Consider the following 24,831-nt stretch of genomic DNA (forward strand, 5'->3'; position numbering starts at 1 on the left):
AGAATGATGCCTGCTTCTGCACAAGAGGCAGGCTTCATCAAGGGCTTTATTTTTTTATATCCTGGAGTTCAGTCAACCATTTCTGGTTATTCCAACATCACAGCACTCCCCTGCCAGTTGCTGATTGTCCAAGTCTGAAAACAGCATTTTGCTGAGAGAAGCTGCATCTTGAGAATGGTTAAAAGAAAAAAAAATGTTTAACTCCCACCCCTTCTTGGGAGCCTTTATTTCCTGGTTGTAAAGTTGTCATAATATTTTAGAAATTCCTGCTTCAGTCTTTTCACATTCACCACTGTGAGATTTAAGCATTAAAAGAAGTTTCACAGTAGACATTTTGGCAGGCTGATGTAAATGAAACAAGAAGTACCTCATTCTAGAAAAAAAAAATCAAAAATTTTTAGGAATGCACATAAATTGTAAAGTTGGAAAATAAGGTAATGGCATTTAACAACAATGAAATCAGTAGCTCTATCTAGCTATCCACCTTATTTACAATAACATAAGCAAAAGGTAGCTCGTAGAGTGAACTTACTTTTCAAGAAATGCAAATATGCCACGCTCTTCACCACAGCCAAGAGAGTGAATGTAAATGAAGAAGGAGCAGGGAACCACCCATTTTCAATGGTTGGGAATACAGAAATGTTCTGATAGCATCTGAGCCTCGAACAGATGCATCTCTCAGAGTTCTGTAATTGCTTCAATTCCCAGCACTAACCACTCCAAACAGAAATATCAAGAAAAATGACTCACAAATTACATAATCTTAAAAGAAATTTTGCATGAGTGTTTCATATAGAGAAAGCAATTTCTTGGGGTGGAAGCAGAATAAGCATACAGTTTTGTTAATTGCCTATTAAGATTTAATTACAGCCTGCAGCCAGAGAAACACCTACACTTACTCATTCTCATACCTTCTATGGATTGCTGCAGTGGCTGCAGGGCAACTTTGACAAGACAGAAAGTCCATGTTTTGCAGTGGGTTACACATACCTGTTGTGACCAAAATAACCTTACAGCTGCATCAGGATCCTCAGGGGATGAAGGGTTTCTTGTAGTTGGCACTAAAGAGGAAGAAGAAATTCTACTCTAGTCTTAAAATCATCATACCAGTATCTTCATTCACAGGATTCTGCTTTTGTCTGTTTCCTTGTCTACCATCCTTCTTTCTATTACCCACTTCACCTTGTTCTGCTCCTACAGTTCTTGCACTTGCACTAGTCTGGTATTAATTTTCAGCAATTGTTAGTTCATGTAAATCAATTTACATTTCTTAGTCTTTAGACGGTTTGTGTTGGTTACAATAACTTTAAGGCTATGGCTCTTCTTTCCTCTGTGTTTGGTCTCTAGCATGAAATACGCAGAAGGTATAACACAGTTTAACTCAATCTGTGGAGATTGGACCATAAGGAAAAGGCATTTTTAGCAGGCACGAGGAATATTTATAAACTGAACATAGGAAATCAAGTGCAGATGTATTTAAGAAGTTCAGTCTCCAGTGGCTTAAAACTTGTTGACAGCTGTAATAACCATTGTTCAAACCGGGGAAAAGCAGCTCCTGCTATGAACATATTTTTACAGATAGATATCTGTGATCTTGGATGCCACTGTTGCACCAGAATTCATTCCATTGTTTCATTTATTTCATGGTTGTTTCATTGTAAATATTGTCCATATTATTACCAAGTAGAAAAACCTGTGTTTGATCTCTTTAGCTCACAGGACCTTCACTTTTAGCCTGAACTGACTGATGTGACAAATGAACCAAAGCCTCATCTCTCAATGGCTTCCAGTTTCACCTGGATTTATTCAAAAGTGTCAAACTGGTTTAATCTCATTTTACTGAGAAGCTACCAGATGTTTATCCCCTCTTCAAAATCTACTCTGTTTTACCACTGCAAAGGTCTCATTTCCTTTAGCTCCATGTGAATGCGATTGGTTTTGATTATTCTTTCACCAGAATAATGGTGAGGTCCTGTTTCACAGGTTCCTCACTTTAAAATATTATTATGCTGTGATAGACAGACACGTCAATATTGTTGCATTGCAACAAGTACACAAGCCAAGAAAAGTCTCTCTTGGAGAAATGGGAGGACCACAGGCTAGTGCCCTTGAGGAGTCCAACACTAAAGGAGGAAGCTCAGGTTAATCCTGGTCTGAATCAAAAGCAGTGTGGCCAGCAGGATGAGGCAAGGGATTCTGCTCCTGTCCTCTGCTCTGGTGGGAACTCACCTGGAGTGCTGTGGGGAGCCCAACACAAGACACACACAGATCCATTTGAATGAGTCCAGACGAGAGCCACAAAGCTGACCACCGGAGATGCAGCACCTCTCTTATGAAGACGGGCGAAGAGTGATGGGGTTGTTCAGCCCAGAGAAGACTCTGTGGAGACCTTAGAGCACTTCCCAACATGTAAAGGGGCTACAACACAGCCAGAGAGCAACCTTTCACAAGAGCATGGAGTGATAGGACAAAGACGACTGGCTTCAAACTGAAGGACAGTGAATTTCGATTAGATATTAGTAAAAAATTCTTTACTGTGAGAGTGGTGAGGCACTGGAACAGGCTGCCCAGAGAAGCTGGGGATGCCTGATTCCGGACTGTTCAAGGCTGCGCTGGATGAGGCTTTGAGCAACCTGGTCTAGTGGAAGGTGTTGCTGGCAACCTTCCAATATCGCTTCCAACCCAAACCCTTCCACGATTCTGTGATTTCTCCAATCGGTGTGGTTTTCCTCCCTGCTCCCCAGCAGGGAACCGGGCTGAGCTCCCGCCCGCTGCCCTCGGCCTACCAGCGCCCCTCAGCGGCCCCGCCCCTCGCCCGTCACCCCGGCAACCCCGCCCCGCCCTGAGCGTCACATCGCCCGGCCGGCCCAAGCCCCGCCCCCCCGGCGCTCCGATTGGTCGGCGGCCATAGCGCCATCTCGGCATAGCGCCGCCGATTGGCCGGCGCCGCTGAGGCACGGGCGCGCGGTGCCCGCGGGGCGGTGGCGGCCGTTACTCATTAGCATGGCTGCGGCCGCCCCTCCCTCGGGCCGCCCTCGCCATTCGCGCCTATTGCCCCTCATTCCCTGCCACACCCCCCACTCCTGCCGCGAGGCGCCGCCGGGCGCCGGGACCGGGTCAAGGAGGGAGGCGGCGGCACCGTATCTTCTCTCCGTCAGGGGGCTGCGGGGTGCCCTGGTGAGGGCAGGTAGAGCAGAGCATCAGCCGCGCCCCCCTGGGCGTGCACCGTCCTCCCCCCGCCCCGCGCGGCGCCGCTGCCTCATCCCCGGGCGTGAGCGCTCCGGCCGCATCGCCGCCGCCAGCGAGGGACAGTCCCGGCACCGAGTGGGGCTGGACACGGCGGAGGGGTGACCCGGGGGGCGGTGGGACGATCTCCAGTTCCTCCGGCATCACGGGTCCGGGAGGGGATTCTTGAGAAGACGTTTTATATATTCTTTTTTTTTTTTTCCTGTGTTGGAACCTCTGTCCAGGCTCCTGTGGCAGCCTGGCGAGGCGGGGCTTGTTCCTCTTCTAGGGCTCCTTGTTTTTCCGTTGAAATCTCCCCACCTTCCACTGGAGAGGAAATCGTCTCTTTTCTGTAGATACTTTTTTTTTTTTTTTTTCATCTCTTCCACGAAACCTATTTTCGGCAGCATCCATCTGCGGTGAAGCTTTGGAGCAGCAACCGAGATCATTGACGCTCATGATGTGGACCTTTCTGGGTATTGCCTCCTTCATTTACGTGTATAAAAAGTGTGGAGACCTCATGAGTTACGCTAATAAGGAGGTGCTGCTCTCCGTGCTGGTGTTTTTCTCGCTCGGCTTGGTGCTGTCCTACAGGTACCACTTCAGGGGGCCCCGGCAGCAGCAGCAGAAGCAGAAGTCACACCTGGGGGTGCTCTCTGATGTGCTCTCCGCTTTGCCGCTGGTTGGCTTCTTCTGGGCCAAACCCACCCCGGGATCTCAGCAAGTTGAACAACCCAAATCCAGAAAGGTAAGTTGGATTCAGACGTGGCACATGGGGTGCAAGGTCCTGCTGCTTTTCCCTCTGGCCACCCTCTGCCCTGGTGAAGGAAAAGAGCTAAGAAAGGGATGGACAGAGTTTGTCTTTAGATGCTGGATGTTTGATTTATCATATTTTGTGTTAGTTTTGGTTGGCAGAGGAAAGGGTGAAATTTACTTAAGTGATAGACCAGAAGTTTTCTAGCATCAAAAAAAAAATGTTTTAAGAAAGATTTGGAGTAAAGGATTATTATAGTAGCATAAAAATATCTTCAGTTGCCAGTCTGTTGTAGAGATGAAGCACTAGAGGATCTCTCCTATGAGGAAAGGCTGAGTGACTGTCCAGCCAGGAGAAGAGAAGGCCGTATGTGTACCTGAAGGGAGGGTGAAAAGAAGGCTGCACCAAGGCATTTTCCATCAATGCCTGGTGACAGGATGAGAGGTGATGAGACTGAAACAGAGGGTGTTTGAGTACCAGGAAGCTCTGTTTGCTGTCAGGATGACTGAGCACTGCAACGTTTCCCAGAAAGGTGGAAGAATCTCCATCCTTGGAGGTATCCAAAGCAGGGCCCAGGCCAGTCTGCTCTGACCCTGGTTGAACAGGGGCTTTGGACCCCATGATTTCCAGAAAGCCTTTTAACCTCTGCCATTCTGTAACTCTTTGAGCTTGCTAATATTTATGGGTAAACCACATTTATTTATACAACTGCAGATAGAATTGCTGGGAAATGATTGCTGACCTATTGCTTGTACAATAGGTACAAGACCTGCTCAGTCAGTCTGTTCCCTTGAGCCCTGCATGAGCCTTGCTGTGGGACAAGTGGAGAGCTGTAGGTGGTGTCTGGAGCTTAGCTGGAGTCCTGCCATCAAAGACTATGAAGTGGACATAGATATCCAGTATATCTGTGGTCAGCACTATTTGGCTACTTTCCTGTGTACTTCTGGGCATTTTCACATGAGCCCTGACCCCTCACACAGAAGAACATGAAACTGCTTTTGGCTGTGAAGCAAAGGTTTTTGATTTTTATTCTGTTTTTCTCTTAAAGCCTGCCTTTACCAATTTCTTGTGTTAACTGAACTCAGTTAGTTTTGCACTCTCTTGCTGTATCATAGGTATGACACTAGGCCACTAGAAATTCTGGTGTTAGTGTGTTTCAGTTGTATTTTTGCCAGTGTCAGCACTGCAGTGCTGAGGCATTTGTGGAAGACTGAATTGAATCTGTCATCTACGAGCTGGGGAAAAGATTTGCAGCTTTGCACTGGAGCTGCCCTTAAAATTATTTTTCACTTGGAAGTGTATGTGGTTAGGTGCTCCTGGGAAGGCTCTATAACAGAGCTGGTTAAGGTACCAGTTTCTGTATTAACTGATGTCCAGTCCAATATTTGTCAATTTTTAACAGCTTTAAATATAGATGAATGTTGACTTTGCTTATATTTTTAGATGTTGGATGAGTTTCCATTTCAGGACCGCTTCTTAAAAGCATTTCCCAGGTAGCTGGTTCTGCTGACACTTCCATTCTGAACATTACTGCAAGTTGCTATTTTGTTAGTTAAGTAGGTTCACTTAGAGTATCATTAAAAAGGAGTATGTTTTCCAGAGAAATACATTTTCTAGTAAATCTAATACGTTTTTCATTGCTAAGGCCTCCATGCTGGTGTGATTCAGTGGCATGAAGGTATCAATCTTCATAGGACAAGAATATGGGACAGCCTTTTCTTACTGCCTTCTGTAGCAGCTTTCAATCTCTCTGACAGTTTTGTTTGTGGTTTGTCTTTGATCCGCAGGCAGGCTTAAGCCAGGATCTTGATTTTGTTTGCAGCGGTGTTAGTTTTTATTTTCTCTGCTTGTTGTACTTTTGTTGTCTTGCAGAGTATGACAGATTCACTTTTGGACAAAACTAAACTGCAAGATGCCTCCCAACTACCAATGCACCCTTAGTACCCTGGCTCAGAGTAGAGCTAGTCCAAAGTCAGCCCTCTTGACAAGGTTATGGTACAGATCCATTGGCACGTGTAACTTTGTTGGCTTTGTTTTCTAAAGGGTAAAAGACAAGTGAACTTCTCAGATGTCTATCTGACAGAGACCGCGCCAAATACAGCATTGTCACCCCAATGTGATCCAGAAATTATCATTGTGGGATCAGGTGTCCTTGGTTCTTCCTTGGCCACAGTGCTTTCAAGAGATGGAAGGAAGGTGACTGTGATAGAGAGGGATCTGAAAGAACCTGACAGGATAGTTGGAGAATTGCTGCAACCTGGAGGATTTAATGCTCTTCGAGACTTGGGTCTTGAAGGTGGGTACATTTCAAAATGTAAATAGATCTGTAACACAAGTGTTATTTCACTCAACACTGTATTTAGGAAAAGTATGCCTATAGGAGAAATTAAGAAAAACCTTATCTGCATTTAACATTTGAATTAAAATCACTTGTGTATTTCCAGTTTGCTATTTTGAAAACATTCTTCTTTCAACGTGTGTATTTTGCTGAAGAAAATTGGACCCCATGTTAAGAAATGCCTTTATTAAAGAATTAGGCTTTTTAAAGACTTGTGTTAACCCTTCTGTCGGCTTATATCTTGCAGATACAGTAGAAGGTATTGATTCACAAATAGTAAATGGTTACATAATTCATGACATAGAGAGCAAGATGGAGGTTGAGATTCCTTATCCGACATCTGAAGATGGACGCGTGGCCAGTGGAAGATCTTTTCATCATGGCCAGTTTATCATGGGTCTCCGAAGGGCAGCTATGGCAGAGCCTAAGTGAGTCATGTGAACAGCACAGTTGGGATCCAGGGATTCAGAAGCGTCTTTCCCATCATTACCATGAGATTCCTTAAGCATTTCCTAACACGGAAGGCTGTGATGAGCAAGAGTGAGAGAAAGTAACAGCCGTAGTTACTCATTCTGCTCTCTGTAGAGAAGTTCCTAAGTTATATTTACATCATATATATCATATATATATCACCCTTGGAGACAACTTAATTTTTAAGGAGGTATGGCTTTAAATATTAGGCAAGGTATTTGCTCACCTGTGTGAGCAAACAGTTCACAGGTGATGGGTTGATTCTCTCCTGCTGATTCTTGGGTTTGGCATTTCACCAGAAGCAGTGACTTCTTACTGGTGAGCAATGCACAGAACTTCTTTGGACAAGGCACGGGTGGCAAATGTGGCACAGTTTCTTAGATCACAGAATAGTTTGGGTTAGGAGGGATGACCATGTAGTCCAGCCCTCCTGCACTGGGCAGTAGCATGTAGCTTTTCCCCTCTTGTTATCAGTGATGGTAGAAATCAAACGTTTGCATTTGTGTGTTGTTTTGCTTTCTTTTTTGACAAGAAGTGAGCCAAAGTAACTAGAAAGTAGCACTAGATGGAAGTAGCTCTTTCCAGTTAATAATTTGTATGTTTCAAAATCTTGAAGACAGCTTCTTTTCATAATGAAAAAAATGTGTTTTCTCTTAACTGTTTTCTTCCTTCCATAAAGGAGATGAGAAGTGAACTTGTATTGAAATAGAATAGGTTCTGGGTGCTGCTTTCTATCTGGTATTATTTTGTGTTGTCTCCCCCCCCCCCAAATAATTTTTCCATAAGAATATCATAATGCCATATGTCTCTTGTAAAGGGACAACATATGGCATTATCATATTTTCTCCTAACATCTTTATTCTGACCTGGAAAATTGCTTTCTGCTTTCATATTTGTTATATCATATGGATTAAAAAGCAATTAAAAGTGGCACTAAAGATAGCAGCTCTGTAGTACAGTTAAAATTAATGGTGGCTGTGTTCACTAGCTCTGAAAGCTAAAGCCTTGTTGAGGCTCCAAGTGCAATGTAATTTGGACATCTGAGTGCTCAACTTGTGGGAGAAACTCCAGTAGCTGTACACAGGCTTTGAAGCAAAAACTTGCAAAAATCATGTTAGTGACTTAAGTTCTTTCTCATTTTCCACACACTCTTGAGTATTTATTTTCTGTATGCTTGCTTGCCATTTAATTTGTGGCATAGAAAACTGCATGTTTATGTGCAGTGAAAGATCAAGAACTCTTAATAGTGCTAGGAGATTTTGGGTTTTATTACAAAGCTTTTGAAGATAAAGGGGATAATTTTTACTGATTAGTATATCCTTTTTATCAGTGCTAGGCAATATTAATGTATTTCAGATAAGTGAAGTTCTTTTTGCAGCAGAAAGAGGTAGGGCATCATTAGTTTATAACACTAGACTAATTATATATGATTATAAACTCACTTATAGTGGATGAGAATAAGAAGAAAAAGTGAGAACTTAGGTAACTGAAGTGACAGCTATAAAAGAAACCTTGAGCTGATGTGATCTGTAGGACTCTTGATTCCCTGGCATGCTGCTGCAGTCCCTTGCTGTTGAGGTTTCTGTTGTGTGCTCACTCATAACCATTCATATTTTGACACAGCCAACATGCCTGTGGCCTGGCAAATGAAGGCAGTCACAATCTGCTCTGAAATGTCTGTGCTGGATGCCAGGAAAAAAACATTAATTGAACTGCTTATATTCCTTCTAAAAGCCTAAAATAGCAACCCATTGTATTCTCACATGCACCTTCAGCTCAGTTGTTAAAGTTGTGGCATTCCATCTAGATATGGAATATTTGAGGCGAGTGTCCCATTTCAAGCTGCTAAGTCTGAAGTGCTGTGATCAGGTCTAACATTTCAGACCCAACAAAGAATGTAAGTTCACAGAGATTTCATTTCTGAACTCAAAAGAGCTCTGGTTGGCAGATAGAAGCAAGAGATGCTCCACTAAAACATAAATGTTAGTGGAACTTTAAAAGTAGAAATAGAAATAAACCAAAACTCTACCGTGAATTCCTGAGGTGACAGACTAGATATCTGTGTCCCAAACAAGTGAGGTTAGTTTGGACTGCTCTGAGATTCATGTGCCTGACTTTTATCTGTTGTTCATGTTAAGGGTTTAAGTGCTCCTGATCCTGCTGTTTAATTCTCCTTGGAGTTAGGTCTCACCTGCACTGTCAGCGAGTCCTAGCTTTTAGCAGGGATGACTCAGTCATCTCCCTAATTTCTGACCATTAATCGGTGTGAAACTCCTCTCAACATCTCTCACAGGGCCATGGGGCACATATGGGGACTTTACTAAGTGGCAGGGTGTTTATGATAAACAGTACAGTGTTTAGAATATTCTAGTATCAAACCAAATGTAGTGTCAAAGTGAAATTTATGACCAACACTTTCTGACATTTAATGTGGCTTCAGAAAGTGTTCAAGAACCCTGTTTTCTAAAATTTAAACCACATTGGCAGAGATAACTGTTGAAAGTTTGGTTTTCTTTCTGTGTCTAGTGCTTTGAAATGCTGTCATCGTTAATCGTCTTCTGTTTTAATCCCTTTTTCATTTCAGTGCAAAATTCATTGAAGGGACTGTGTTACAGTTACTTGAAGAAGATGACTGCATTGTGGGTGTTCAGTACAAGGACAAAGAAACTGGAGACACTAAGGTAAGAGTTTTCTGTTTCAATCTTTGTTAAACTGTTGAGAAAATTGAGGGTTGCTTTATAAATATCATTTTATAAAAGCTTGTATTTCAGAGCACTGGTACAGAAATAATGTAATTATCAAGAAAGCAAAAGATTTAATAAAGGGAGATTATTTTCTAGTGCATACATTGTGGGAATATGGGAATTCTTTGTTATAACTTCTTATGAAGCTTCTGCTCTCAGTTTCCCTGGAGAATTCAGTTCATTATTTGTTTCACTATTCATATGTCTGGAGTTTAAAATCTATCAAGAGTTCCTGCTGAAAAAAACAATGTATTAAATAACATTTATGCTTTGGCTGTGTGTAGTGGTCAGCATTTCCAAAGCTGTCTTGTCATTTCTTGGATGACAGAAAAATGATTTTGGCATATTATAATGCTAAACTGCTGGCTAAATGCTATGAAACTGTGTGAACTTAAAAAGTTTAGGAAAGACCAGTCTGGGTAGAACCACTGTACTGAAGTTCTGGATATGCTGCCTGTTCTCCAGGAAAACCAAATCTGTAATCTTCTTTGTGGACTTTGAAGTTCCTTTGTTGCCTTAAGTTATGTACATGTACTCTGATGGGAAAGATGGGAATCTCCTGCCTATGCCCTGCTCCCCTCCATACTAGATGGAGAAAGTTCCTGAGTAGCTGGAAGATCCTGCTCTGAGGATTATTAACAACATCTTTCCATCTCTAAGTCACTTAGAAATGGGACTGGTGGCATAGAACCATATAGGAGAGAGCCTTTTAAACGTATTTGCCAATGCTGTAGGGGAGCAAGCTGGTTTTAGACTGTCCTCAGGCAAGTGCCATTTCAACCCACTTGATGGCTAAGTGCTGCAAGAGAGCAGAGAAGTAACAACATCCTTGACCCCTCTTGAGGTAGCTGGAGGAGGAGTGAGTTCCAAGTCATGTTCCTTGGTCTGTCTTACCTGTCATGTAATATGAATGAAACTGTATTGGGAAATCCATTCCTAGGAGATTAAACCAGTGAATCATGCATATGGGAAAGACAGGGAGTTTGGAGAGGAGGAGGATTTTTTGCTGGGGGAAGGGTGTTTGTTGCAGTTTATTTCCCAAATTCAATTGACTTTATCATCCGTCAACATGGAAGGGTGTTTTTCTGTTTGTTTGTTTGTTTGTTTGTTTGTTTGTTTGTTTGTTTGAGGGGTAGAAGGGGAATGTGCATATTTTGTTTTGGGTTCTGTTTTTAAGCTTCACACACTTAGGGATGTTGCTGTCATAATTTTAAATGTGATTTATTTGACCAGCAGTAGGGTGAGGTGAGCAGTATTCTAGGCTGCATCTTTCCTGGAAGTCTGGATGTTGTTCTAAAGGCCTCAAGTTTCCTGTCTGTATACTGGGGATAAACAAATTCATGTTTTGCTGTGAATGCTGAAGTTCTGTGGCTGGAAAAAGCTATTTTATTTTCTGGCTTAGATCTCCTTTGATTTTAGAAATCTAGTATATAAGAAATTTCCATTAAACGTTTCTATTTACTATGTTTTCCTACCTGTGAGTTTTTATAGCTAGGAAGCTCTTAGCTGAATAAACCCCCCAAACTCAAGCATGTTTACGTTCCATAGCCTGCTTTTATAAAGAAAGGAAGATAATCTGTGTTGTGTGTTTGTGTTTTCTTGTTCTTTCCATCCTACATTCTCTACCACATTACCTGTGGGATCTTTCTTGTCTTAAGTGAGGTTCAAGTTAGCCAGTATGCTAAACATCAAGTTATAAATTTTTTCAGAACGAGGCAACTGAATAGACTCAAGGTTTATTGTGTTGACTGTGGAAAAATTGTAGCATGACTGTTCCACTCATTAGACAGCAGGAAACTGATATGGACAGGTGACTTTGGTCTAATTGCAGGAATAATTAGAGCTTACAATCATCCAAGCTAGGAATCGGTAGGAAAGAGGTTTTGTTAACTCTACTCAGGAGCTCACTTCTATGAGCACAGACACCATAAAACATGTTTTATTTATTATCTGATTTTGTCCAACTTCCCTTCACACAGCAACAGGTGTTAAGGTTTGTGTGGGCAAGTGTAGTCAAAATGATCCTTGGGAGTCCCCCTCAGCTCAGAATATTCTATGATTTTATGAAATCACTCCAGTATTGGTGGCGACTGCTCATAGAGGAACTCACAAAGTGACTCACCCATACAATAGTAAAAGACTTCCTTGGAGTACTAATGAAACACAGTGTGCTTTTTTTGCCTTTATGTATAAACTGAAAGCTTAAAAGGAGAAATACTTTTTACTGCTTATGCCAAGCATATGAAATCACTGAAAGAGAAGGACTAATGCTTGTAAATCTATTGTCATTTGAAGTGCAATCACTTAACATATTGACACTGAGAAAGCTGTAGGTAGAAGGAAACACCAACCTTTAAATGCTTGCTAGTATAATAATGTTATATGACCATAAAAATACATTTTAGTAAGTGGAATTATTTGCTTGTGTTCAAGAAAAATGCATGTGTTAAGCATTAAGAATTTGCACAGACCTTCAGGCTGAACCTGATCAGTTTACTCAGATTTGTATTTTGTCCATATATCTATACTATTTGTTAAAATTCCTAAGTAGACTTGGAACTACTCAAGAGTTCCCTGCTTGGTCTTTTAAAGAAGACCCTGTGAGCTTACAGCTTGTCAGTTTGTTATACTTTGATTTGTTGGTTTGGTTTTTTTTTTTTTTTTAATTGCTTATGCATAGTTTTTTAATGAAATTCTTCTTTGGTTAGGTTTTTTTTTTTTTTTTTTGGTTTGGGGTTGTTTTTTTTTTTTTTTTTTTTTTTTTTTTTTCCTGAAGAGCATTACAGCCTGAAGGGAGAAAATACACCTCTTTATTGAATTTTTTTTTTTAATGCAAGTTTATACACTGCTCCCATAGCTGTGTTTTCTGAAAACACAGCTTTTCTTTAGAAGAAAAGCTTTTTCTTCTAAAAAAGCTGGGGTACATTGTTGTGTCAGCTTGTGTAACAAATAGATGAGTATGAATACAAGGAAGGCAAACCTCACAGTATTTTTTAATACATATGTTGTTAATATGGCCTGTGATCTTCTTAGATGTTTATTGTTTTTTAAAGCATCTAATTTACAATTGCAAAAGAGATCTTGGGAATTGCTTCTCATTGTTCTGAAGCAAAATTAACAGTGTCATGTCTTTAATTTATGCTGCAGGAACTTCATGCTCCACTTACCGTTGTAGCTGATGGACTTTTCTCCAAATTCAGGAAAAGCTTGATACCCAACAAAGTTACTGTTTCATCCCATTTTGTTGGTTGCATTTTGAAGGTAACTTTTATGTATAATACTATATAAACCACTATGCTACTGCTTTGTAAATGTGGGTCTGAATTTCACTGAGTGTGTTGTGTTCATTTCCTTTTCCAACAAAATCAATTAGAACTGTGCTTTTAAGTATTTATTCTGATGTTCTGTCAGTTTCTGTGTCCCTTTGAAGTGCTTGGAAATTTTGTTCCATGTTTTTAACTCATAAAGTGTTGATGCATGTTCAGTCCCAGCTCTAGGATAGTCAAACTTCTTACTGTGTCAGACTTAATATATTAGGTACAGTTACAGATCAGATTTTCAACTCTTAAAACAGTTATGTATCTCTGAGCCTGCTTGGGCTTTGTTTTTTTAAAGTGGATATTGTTGTTAAAAATTAGATTTCTGATTTTAAGAGTACAGGGTTAACCTTAAGCATGCAGTTGAACAAGGGAGTGTTTAAGAAAATGGGCTGTGATTCAACATAATATGTTAAACTGAGCTCTGAGCTCGCTAAACCAGTTCATACGTTTTTTATTTTTTTAAGAAACAACTTTTCAGCATCTTACTGCACACATAGCACTACTTTATATTAGTGCTATGTCTTTTTTAGCACTAAGCTCTGGATCAGAAGTAGGCACCATTGTAAACCTGCAGCCTAATGGTAAAATTGTTTCCCTGGACATAGGTGTATTGAAGGTAGGTTTGTGTTAAGGTACTGGTACCTAAGTTGGTGACACTCCTTCTTTTTTTTTTTTTTTTTTTTTTTTTTTTAATGGTTACAATATTTGCTCAGGGAGTAAAAGTCTTGAGTTTTAGATCATCCTAGAAGCTGTGAGTCAAAACACCTAGGTTTTCTACTCCAGAAGGGCACCCAAACTGTGCTCCTGCCTGAAGGTTGGGTACCTTGTAACCAGGTACATATTGCCTTCAGGACCTATAAACTTCAAGAGACAAGGTGGTGTCCTGGTTTTGGACTGGGAATCTGGATTGGTAGCTGGGTGGTTGGAGGATTCTGGTAGAAATTCTGTCTGAATCTTTCACCCTGTGTCTGCTGCATTAAGTGATACATTAACAGCAAAAACAATTAAGGGAGAATGAACTGAGGCTAACAGAATTTTCACCAGACTGGGAACACTGACTAGTAGGAACTTCAGTACTTTTTGAGTCTTTAATTCAGTTAGCACTGCCCAAGTTCATCTACTTTTGGAATCTCCTTTAAGACCTCATTATGTAAGGGCCTATGATATTTTTTCAGTTGGTCTCCAAGTAATTATATTTAGACTAGTGGATTTCTTTCCCTCTCACCACTTTCTTTATTAAAAGGAAATAAAATTATCTTACTCGAAAGTACAATATTGATTATGTTACAGGTTTTCAATGGCATATATTAGATATTGGTGAGGTATTCAAATGAAATGGATAAGTTAGTGATTCTAGTAAATACTAAAATGTATTGGCAAAAGAATTGTCGCTACACTGAAATTCAGAACTTCATTTTTGAAAACACTTCTTCATTTAAGAGAATAATAACACAATATGATAGGGCATTTTCTTTAAAAGTGTTTTAGAAAATTATTTTGTATGTTTGATGTTTAATACCCTTTCATTAATCAGTCTCAATCATTCTTCCTTTTCTTTCCTATTTAAGGATGCATCACAGTTTAAAGCTAATTATGCTGAGCTTGTTTTAGCTAAAACGAGTCCAGTGCTAATCTATAAGATTTCTTCAACTGAAACTCGGGTCCTTGTTGATATTCGAGGAGAAATGCCAAAAAATTTAAAAGAGTACATGATTGAGACCATTCATCCACAGCTACCTGGTAAGCCTGGAAAAACTTCTAGAGAACTGTCACATTTAAATATGTCAAAAAGAAAGAGACACGTTTCCTTGAATTCGGAGAACTCTGTGGCTTTTTCCATATGTTCAGTCACTGTTTCAGGAACCATTGACCCTTCTTTGGTTCCACACCACACAACAACAGGCACAAGTTTGTTCAGCTCACATCTGTGAGGTCAGCAATTCAGAAGGATTATATAAAACTCTGGGATCCCCAGCACAGGAAGGACATTGACTTGTTGGGGTGACTCCAGAGGAGGCCACCAAGTTCACCAGAGAGATGGAGGGCCCGTCCTGTGAGGAGAGTTTGAGAGAGTTGGCTTTGTTCAGTCTGGAAAAGAGAAGGTTTTGAGGAGACCTGATTGTGGTCTTCCAGTACCCGAAGGGAATCTACAAGAAAGATGGAGCAGGACTATTGCCAAGGGCATCAGGGACAGGACAAGGGGGAATGGGTTCAGTTAGAGAGTAGGTTTAGATCAGATATTAGGAACACGTTATTTCTGTGAGGGTGGTGAGGCACTAAAAGAGGTTGCTCAGGGAAGTCATGGCTGCTGCATCCCTGGAGATGTTCAAGGCCAGGTTGGATGGGGCTCTGAGCAGTCTGGTCTCGGGGAAGTGTCTCTGCCCTTGGCAGGGGGGTTGGCCCTGCATGATCTTCAAGGTCCCATTCCAATCATTCTATAACTTGGTGAAACTTCTAAAAAGAGATTAAAATGGCTTGTGTTCAAATTACTTGTCTCTGTCTAACTACTGTAACTAAAATATTTGGTTGTTGCAGATCACTTGAAGGAACCATTCTTAATAGCAGTTCAGAATGATCGTTTAAGGACTATGCCAGCCAGCTTTTTGCCTCCTTCAGCTGTAAACAAGAAAGGTGGGTATTACGAAATAAAAGGAAGAAAAAAGCCATTATGAGCATCTTCTGGATCATAGGACTTTGTTATCTTAAATGTATATTTGTTATTCAGTACTACTGTCTCATAAATCTCCTATTAAAAAATAATATTTTAAGAATGTGTACCTTGGGCAAAATTTAACTGGAATGTGTACATTGACACTAGATGTTAAATCAGTGCCTGCTTTATCTGTAAGTTTAATTTACTCAGTTGCTGGAGGCCACAAGTGTTGCCTGTCTAAGAAAATGATTAAAAAATTGAAGAAATTAACTTGAAGTGTGTTCTTTGACACATGAACACTCACACCTATAGGGAAAAAATAGTTTGACCTTGATTATCTTAAAGCTGTTTTAAGCGTTTTAATTTAAAGACATATTTCCTGGGTTTTGTTTTTTAATTTCTAGTTGTTATACATATTATTTTCTGGTGAGAATTAATTCTTAGTAAGTTTGATGTTTTTTATAGATTATTTGAATTTTAAGATTCCATAATGATTGTGCATTATCCTATTGTTTTTTCTCTTCTACTTAGGTGTTCTTCTTTTAGGAGATGCATATAATATAAGACACCCTCTAACTGGTGGAGGAATGAGTGTTATTTTAAATGATGTTAAAATATGGAGAAGTTTGCTTCAGGATATCCCAGACCTTTATGAAGATTCTGATGTTCTTAAGGTGATTCTTTATTTTGGACTTACTTTAGACAGCTTCTGCTGCAATTTAGTGACACACTTCTAAGTTTTATGCAGCTCAGGGACAAGTAAGTTATTGGTGAGGTGTAGCAGTTTTCAAAGCTTTGTCTGGAATAATCAGATACCAGGCATTCAGCAGTGGAGCTGTGTTCTGTCACTGTTGTGCTGTGTGGGCCATTTTAAAACTTTGCACACTGATCTGCTATGTTTTACTTAGGGAGACTGGTGTGCTGTGTCTAGTCAGGATGCTTTGCTAGGATAGCCTGATAGTCCCATTTTTATTAGGGTATTTTTAGCCAGATTGATCCTAAATGTGGTGGATTTGAATCATTACACTTGTGTGAGTGGAACTTGCACAATAATGAGTTTGTGTACCCAGTCTTTCAAGAGACATCTCAGCCTCCACTGGGCTCTTGCCTGCTGCATCAATCTGAGCAGTAAGTTAGAAGAGATCCTTCTTTCCCAGGATCTGCACCATCAGTGTTCATTCAAGGTTTATTTCTTCAGTGATACTTAGTCCCAACGTTCTGATGAGTAGATAATAAGATCTTTTGATTTATTTGTTTACTGCTTTTAATGGGATTAGGCATATTGTCTTGGCTAAATTACAGGTAGTATAATTGTAAACTACAAGTAGATGATTCAAAAAATGAAATTGAAAATTGAGAAGCACTTAGAGGAACCCTGAATGTCAGGACAGTTTAGGACTTAGCTGACCACATGCACATTCTTCCATCTCAGCTAGTCACCTCAGACTGCCAGTCTTTTCCTATTTGTTAACCAGTCAATTGAGGGAACTAGCTGAGTGTTATCCTTCAATTTTCAGCTGTATCCCAGACACCTACTGTAGGATGAGATGAAACATGCTCTGGAACTACCTTTTTCCCCCTATATTTAAGGGAAGGGGAGCCTGGATAACTGGTTCAGCAAGTTGCAGAAATTCCTTAATGGCTTAGCTTGGAATCAGTCCAGCATATCACAAAATCTCTGCTATGTGTCCATGAACATGACTCTTGCCACCTCACCTCTTTGGTGAATGTTCCATTGTATTTACTGACAGGACTTTTTTTCCTTTTTTTTTTTTTTTCAGGCAAAAAGAACATTTTACTGGTCAAGAAAAAAATCTCATTCTTTTGTAGTGAATGTTCTTGCCCAAGCACTTTATGAACTCTTTGCTGCCACAGATGGTAATTATATCTAAAAAATAACCTCTGATTAAGTACAGCTTGGTAGATAAATACGACTGGGAAGAGGATGTCTGTGTTTCTGTGTATGTGTGTATATATATTAAAAATATATCAAGCAAAGAATTTCAATAAGTTTTCTTGTGTTCTCTGCCTATTTTTTTTTAGACAGTTTTGGCAGTGTGAAGGCAAGTCTGGAGTTAGGGCTAAATAATAAACCAAAAAAACCCTCCTAAACAGAGAAAACAGTAGTCAGTTAATACAAAAATATGTAGATATTTTGTAAGACTATCCTTTGTGTAAATAAAAGCAGCTTAAAGTGCAGCTGAATTGATCAGAACAACAGCTACCAAAGTCCTAGATTTAATGTCAGTATTGGGTATGCAGATAGATGTTTCAGTATGTGTTGGTTACATTTGATTTATTCATTTGAATTAATTTTGTAGATTCCTTGCATCAGCTAAAGAAGGCCTGTTTCCATTACTTCAGACTTGGAGGAGAATGTGTCTCAGGTCCTGTTGGATTGCTCTCAGTGTAAGTTCACTGTGCTGGCAGTGGTTATTGTGAGCCCCTGAGAGATCTGCTTTGCTCCCCATCAGGCAGCTCAACACAGGGAGGATGGCCCACATGAGCCTAGATTTTAAGGTTATAAAAGGCCACTAAAAGCTGGTGGCCCCTAGTGTAGGTGGCACAGGAATTTGAAAAAGGTAGACGGTCCAGAGCAGCAGAGCAGCTGGTGGAGATGTTTCCTACTTGGCAAGCTGAGAGTACTGTTGGGTGAGGCCTCCCAAAAAGCTCTAAGGAACAAGGAAATCTCCAGCTATGAAGGTGTTTGAATGACCCCTCAGAAACTTATGAATGCACAGTAAATCCTCCTACTCTGAACATAGGAGAACGTGTGATTTTATATTTCTCTCCTTTTGGACTGAGAGCTAAAACTGAAAAGCCTGTTTAAAATAGTCCTCTGGGGGAAGATAAGGTAGATAAAGAATACTAGAAATGAAGAGAAAGTAGCAATGTATGTTGGCTCTGCTGTAGAAGAGAATGCAGAGTGTGGAGTAGCCCAAGAAAACCAAGTTTGTATTTTTCAGTTAAGTTGGCAGGATCAGATCTGCCTAAATCGGAAGGGGGGGGGTGTGATCTTGAATGGAGATCTGTATTTGTAAAATGAAAATTTTTCAGTTCTTTCTGGTTCTGTTTATTTACTAGTTTTGTCTGTTTTTTTTTTTTTTTTAATGCAGGTTATCTCCTAAACCAATGGTACTGATTGGCCACTTCTTTGCTGTGGCCTTGTATGCTGTTTATTTTTGCTTTAAGTCAGAGTCCTGGATCACCACACCTCGAGCAATTTTCAGTAGTGGAGCTATTCTTTACCGGAGCTGCTCTATAATATTTCCACTTATTTACTCTGAAATGAAGTATTTGGTCTATTAAAATCCAGGGGAAAATGACTGGAGGAAGAAAGCATGAAAATCACAATGCCTTCAAAATCTTTGGACATGTACTATTTAATATTGTATTATGTTCTGAAAATGCAATTCCTTGATAAGGTTTTAACTTAATTTTGGTTTTGTGGTTATATACATATATATTATATGTAAATATTCTTTCTTTGCAATTTAAGTTCAAAAAGGAGTTAGCTGTTTACAAGGACCATAATTAAGTGTTGACGTGGTAGATTATTGCCAGTTCTGACAGAATTTCTTTCCTTGCTTTATGCATTGCTGAGTGCACCACTAATATTAATAAACTGAGAAGTGAAAACTGTAAACCATATGCTGCTATTATCCTTCATGCTTTTTTCTGTTCAGTAGTTCCATAGACTTTATTACTGTGAAATATTGTAACATTCTTGATTTGGTTATTTCGTTAGGATTTGCGTCTGTTCTGTTTCAGTTGTGGCTAAGATAGTGGTCTGCTGACACTTAAAAGGACACTGTAAAGAATGTCAGATCTTGATGTGTCACTATAGCTTGAATTTCAGTTACTGTTGCAAGTGCCATGTTGCTCTTCTGAATTCCTTCTTTACACCACAATTCATTTTAACAAGTAATAACCAAATCTTGCTTCTTTGGCTACTGCAATGCACTCAGGTGGTGAAAGCACATGTTTTTGAAAATTTCTTCCTATCTCATTTCCTTTTAAAACCTTGAAAGTTTGGGGTTGTTTTGCTTGGTGTGTGTGCAACTGAAGTTTAGCACTGCCATGAACTGAAGCACAGCAACAAACTGCATCCACTGAAACAAATTAAGTCCAGACTATTTCCAGTAGACGGTAGAGTAATCTTTAATAATACTTCTGAAAATTAATGAAAAGCACCATGAAAGTGTCCTTTTAATACTTGGAGTGTGGTGGGATTCTTTTTCCTATAGGAATTACTGCATGCTATAAAGAGTTCATGTCTATTCCTATTGGTCACTATTCCTTTCAATGTTCTTGTTATCAGTGTGATTTCCTTTGCTCTTGTGCATCTGAATTTTCTCTACCTTTCTTATGAGTTTCGGGTATCACTGTATGGCTCTGCTCTTTTGGCTTGCCCAAACAATCACACGTGGGTGCAGCCAGCAGTCTGGAGAGTAGTAAGAGGTTTTGTTCTTCTGTACTGGTGAAACTGTGACTCTACCTTGAAAATGACAGATTGCATAAGCTGTGTATAAACATACATTTTATCTTGGACTGTGAAAAAATCTGTGGAGAGACTTTATTTAGTATTTTATTTGATGGATATTTCAAATGACCTTTTCTTTTCCAGAAGCAAAAGTATCTATATTTTTCTAACCATGATCATTTTTGATACCCTCTTGAAATTACACTCACCATGAGTATGTCTATGTTGAAACTTTAGGGTAAAGTACTAATATTTTCAAATATCATTATATATGGTAACTAAATTATGCCCCTTTAAGGGTACACAAAGTTTGCAGAATTTATACAAGTGTTTTCAAAATTTGTGACAATTTTGAAAGTATTGATTAATTTTACATTTTTTATTTTTTTATATTATTTGCAGTCAGTCTCTTTAAAATCATGGATAAAAAGTCCTGAGCCAAATACACATCCTCAGCTTACGTAAATAAAAAGTTATATCTGTAGATTATTTTTGTTGTGTGTCTCTGGTTAAAGAGTTTTGTTAAATTCTGATTTATCTGCTTAAACTTACATACATATGTAAGGAGTTTTTTCCTTTCTTGTCCTGAATTCAGTGACTGGTTAAGTGTCTTGATGATCGGGGTAGCAGTCACTTACTGGAAATTGCTGGGGGAGAGACAAATGTTGTGTGTGTATTTGTAAGAAGTGTCATCCTGAAAATATGACCATGAAATGGCTACGTGCCTTGTCCTCAGGAGAAGAGGAAGGGCTTTGAAATATCAGTGGGATCATGGGGACACAGGGAAACAGAGGGTTGGGCTTCTGGCTGAGATAATTAATGAGCTGGTCTTTAGCAGTGTTGGCTGGGTGCCTACTCCAGCTGGTGGTGGCCCACCAGCTCTGCCCCAAAGAAGAGTTGCAGGGCAGAATTTTAAGCTGTGTTCTGTGCTCCCTGACTGCAGTTTTTTTCTCATGGATGCAGAGGGATGTTGGGTGGTGGAGAAGTCATGAAAAACACAGTTCTTGGATCAGCTGAGACTAATAGGAGTAAAGCTGGCAGTGAGCGAGTAATGTCCATAGGTAAAATGGCCAGAAATGTTTGTTTGAATCCAAACAGCACCTAGTGCTGAGCTGCAGCATGCAGCAGGTGATCTGTAAGAATCCTGATTTTCATTCTCTACTCTTGTATGCCATAAATAAAGCAACATGTGAGGAAGGTTTTGGCACAGACATGATTCAGAATCTGAGAGGAGCAGAATGCAGACACATTTGATGCAACTTTTGAGTTGTTTATCTATTTTCTAACTCTGAAGAGGTTAATTCAAAGGATTTTTACAGTGCAACATTTAATGGCAGTAATGTGCTGTTAGGTAGGTGTTGTGGGCACAAGGAGATAACGAGTTGTGTGATGTGGTTATCCCTCTGTTCCAGGACTGGTGCAGCCACAGCTGCTGGAGAGAGTAGAGGGAGGAAGAGAAGTAGCTCCGTAGTGGTGAGTTTGTAAATGTTCACATAGTGCAGGAGTATGAAAACTTGCTTGTAGTGGAAAGAGGAGACAGTACCATAGAATCATTAACTCTGGAAAAGACTACCAAGATCATCAAGCCCAAGCTTTGACTGAGCACCACCATATCAGCTAAACCATAGCACTAAATGCCATGTCCTGTTGTTTCTTGAACACTTCCATGCGGAAATTCCATACGAGACCTCTCTCTCTCTCACCACGACCGGCTAAAAGAGGGGCTAACTCGCAAGGGCATGAGCTAAGAGCACTGAGCTGAAATCACTGAGCTGAAAAATCACTGCTCTGCCCGATGCTGAGAAGCCCCTCTGGCCAGCTGAGGAGCTCCCTGACCCCCCAAGGAGCTGTTCCTAGCGAGACATCCTTTGGGGTGGCTGTGGCTCTCTGAGTCCCAAGCGGCGGACCCCATCCACCAGCTGGCATACTTCCAGGAGTGGTGAGTCCACACTTCACTGAGCAGCCCATTCCAATGTAAAACCACCCTTTCAGTGAAGAAACTCTTCCTGATCTACAACGTGAACTGCACCTGGCTCATCCTGAAGCCATTTCCTCTTGTCCTGCCACTGATTGCTTGGGAGAGGAGATGGACCTCCTTTCAGGCAGTTGTAGAGAGTAATAAGGTCCCTATTGAGCCTCCTTTTCCCCAGGCTAAACTACCCCTACTCCCTCAGCAGCTCCTCGCAAGATTTGTGCTCCAGACCTTTCCCCAGCTCCATTGCCCTCTTCTAGGCCTGCTCCAGCACCTGAGTGTCCTTCTTGTAGTGAGGGGCCTGAGACAGGACACAGGATTCAGCTGCTGCACTGCAGAAGGGTTAGATGGGAAAGGTGTGTGGATCATGCTGCCTGTACTGGCTTTCTGTGTGTAAACTGTGATCTGCTACTTCAAAGGCTGCTCACATCCCCTAAAACCTATGTGTTGGTGTTTGCTGTAATACTGTTGATGCTCATGGGTTGTTTTGTGTCAGTAGGGCATTAATTTACTGTTGGGTCATAGTCCTTGTACATACTGCTCTCTGAAACCAACTTGTATATTCTGAACAAAAGTGAAATCCGTTCAATCCAGAATAAAAATGGGCAGATGATGAATTATTCATCCTGAAATTCTGGCTTGCTCAGCATGACAGTACTACATGGAAAATAGTGTTAGCAGTTCTTAAATTGTTCCCTGTGAAGCTCCAGAGAGTTGCACAAGCTCCTGTACTGTGCAGAGTGAACAGAGGCATGACGCAGTTTGGTGAGACAAAATTATTCAAGGTACTGACAATAAAAGCCAACAGAGTATTTTAAATGGTAACTGAAATGCACTGTTAATATAAGCAAAGTAACATAAATAGGAAAATGAATCCTGATCATAGAATAATTTGTTTTGGAAGAGATGTTTAAATCTCATCTACTCTAATGCCACTGCAATGAGGAAGGACATTTTCAGCTAGATGAGGTTGCTTGGAGCCCTGTGCAGCCCGATCCTGAAAGTTTGCAGGGTTGGGTATCTACCCTCTATCTCTGTGGGAAACCTGCTCCAGTGTTTCAACACCCTCATTGTAAAAACTTCTTATTGCTATTATAAACCAACCCCTTAAAACCATTGTCCCTTGTCCTATTGCAACAGCTTCTGCTGAAAAGCTTGTCCCCATTCTTCTTATAGAACACCATCAAGTACTGGATGGTCTCAATAAGGTCTCCCTGGAGCCTTCTCTTTTCCAGGCTGAACACCTTTCTTAGGCTGTTTCCATAGGAGACTGACTTCATCCTTCAATCATCTTCCAGGCCCTTCTCTGGCCCTGCTTTAACGTGTCTGTGCTGGGCACCACAGAGCTGGATGTAGTTCTCCAGGGACACTCTCACAAGAGCAAAGGGGGACAATCACCTCCCTTGCCCTGCTGGCCCTGCTGTTTTTGGTGCAACCCAGGACACAACCGGCAACCTGGCTGTGAGTGCACTCTGGTGGATCATGGCCAGACTCCCATCTACCAGCACCCCCAAGTCCTTCTTGGCAGGGCTGCTCTTGAGGCATTTGTTCCCCAGCCTTTATAAATATTGGGAGTTTTCTTATGCAATACATATCCTTAAATTTGGTCTCACTGAACCTCATGAGGTTTCCATGGCTCCAGTCCTCATGTCTGTCAAGGTCCCTCTGGATGGGATCCTCAGGTGTGTCAACTGCACCACTCAGCTTGGTCTCATCTGCAAACTTATTGAGGGTGCACTTGATTCCAGTGTCATTAATAAAGATATTAAACAGTATTGGTACCAACACAGACCCCTGAGAGACACCACTTGTCACTATCTCTGTCTGTACGTTGAGCCATTGACCACTACCCTCTGGATGTGACCATTGAACTAATTCCTTATTCACAGGACAGTCCACCCACAAAATCTGTATCTCTCCAATTTAGAAAGGATATAGTGGGGTACCTTGTCAAAGGCCCTATAGAAGTCCAGAGAGCTGACATCTGTAGCCCTTCCCTTGTCCACAGATGAATGCACCCCATCACAGAAGGCCACTGGGTTGGTCAGGCAGGACTTCTCCCTGGTGAAGCTGTTCTGGCTGTCTGGAATCACCTCCCTGTTCTCCGTGTGCTTTAGCACAGCTTCTGGGAGGATCTTGATGTTCCCAGGCTGACAAGTCAGTAGTTCCCAGGGTCCTCCTTTTCACCTTTTTAAAAGATGGGTACATTTTCCCTTTTCCAGTTATATGGACTGGAATGCCATGACTTTTTGGATGTCATGGAGAGTGACTTGGCAACTACATCAGCTAATTCCCTCAGGACTCTGTCAGGCAGCTTGTTGGGTCCCACAGACTTCTGTATGTTCAGGCTCCTCACAAATCTGATCTTACAGTGGGAATCACTTTGTTCCCTCAGTTTCCATCCTGCTGTCCGTCAACTTGGTAGATCTGGAGGAAAGGTTTCCCTTGAAGACTGAAGCAAAATTTGTTGAGTACCTCAGTCTTGTCCTCGTTCCTTGTTACCAGCTTCATTTTTCACCCTTGCTTCTTTTTTCACCCTCCTTTTCTAATTACAAACCTGTAAAAGTCCTTGTTATTCTCTGAGTCTTGCCAGGTTCAGTTGCAGCTATGCTTTGGCCTTCCACACCCCATGCCTACACAACCAAACCTCATCCCTATACTTTCCCCAGGTTACCTGTCCTTGTTTCCATTGCCTGTTCATTTGCTTCTTGCCCTTGTAGTTTGACCAGCGGGTCCCTACTCAGCCATGCTAGTCTCTTGCTCTCCTTGCCTGATTCCTTGCTCCTGAAGGTCAAGAGCTCTCATACTCTATGGAAAGCATCTTTAAAGATCTGCCAGCTCTGCTTTGCTGCCTTGTTCCAGAGGGCAGTC

At 40.9% G+C, this 24,831-nt stretch overlaps 1 protein-coding gene across 1 annotated transcript; it reads left to right on the top strand.

The window, feature by feature from the left end:
• Positions 1-3,297: 3,297 nt before the first annotated feature.
• On the top strand, positions 3,298-20,706 carry SQLE (squalene epoxidase). Its single transcript, XM_066335955.1, has 11 exons — positions 3,298-3,973; positions 6,023-6,275; positions 6,565-6,745; positions 9,373-9,469; positions 12,680-12,793; positions 14,421-14,592; positions 15,388-15,483; positions 16,037-16,179; positions 17,287-17,383; positions 17,827-17,914; positions 18,622-20,706. The coding sequence occupies exons 1-11, from the start codon at positions 3,683-3,685 to the stop codon at positions 18,812-18,814; spliced, it is 1,725 nt and encodes a 574-aa protein (XP_066192052.1). The 5' UTR covers positions 3,298-3,682; the 3' UTR covers positions 18,815-20,706.
• The last annotated feature ends 4,125 nt before the right edge of the window (positions 20,707-24,831 follow it).

Source organism: Sylvia atricapilla, chromosome 1, assembly GCF_009819655.1.
Source record: "Sylvia atricapilla isolate bSylAtr1 chromosome 1, bSylAtr1.pri, whole genome shotgun sequence".
NCBI classification, from domain to species: domain Eukaryota; kingdom Metazoa; phylum Chordata; class Aves; order Passeriformes; family Sylviidae; genus Sylvia; species Sylvia atricapilla.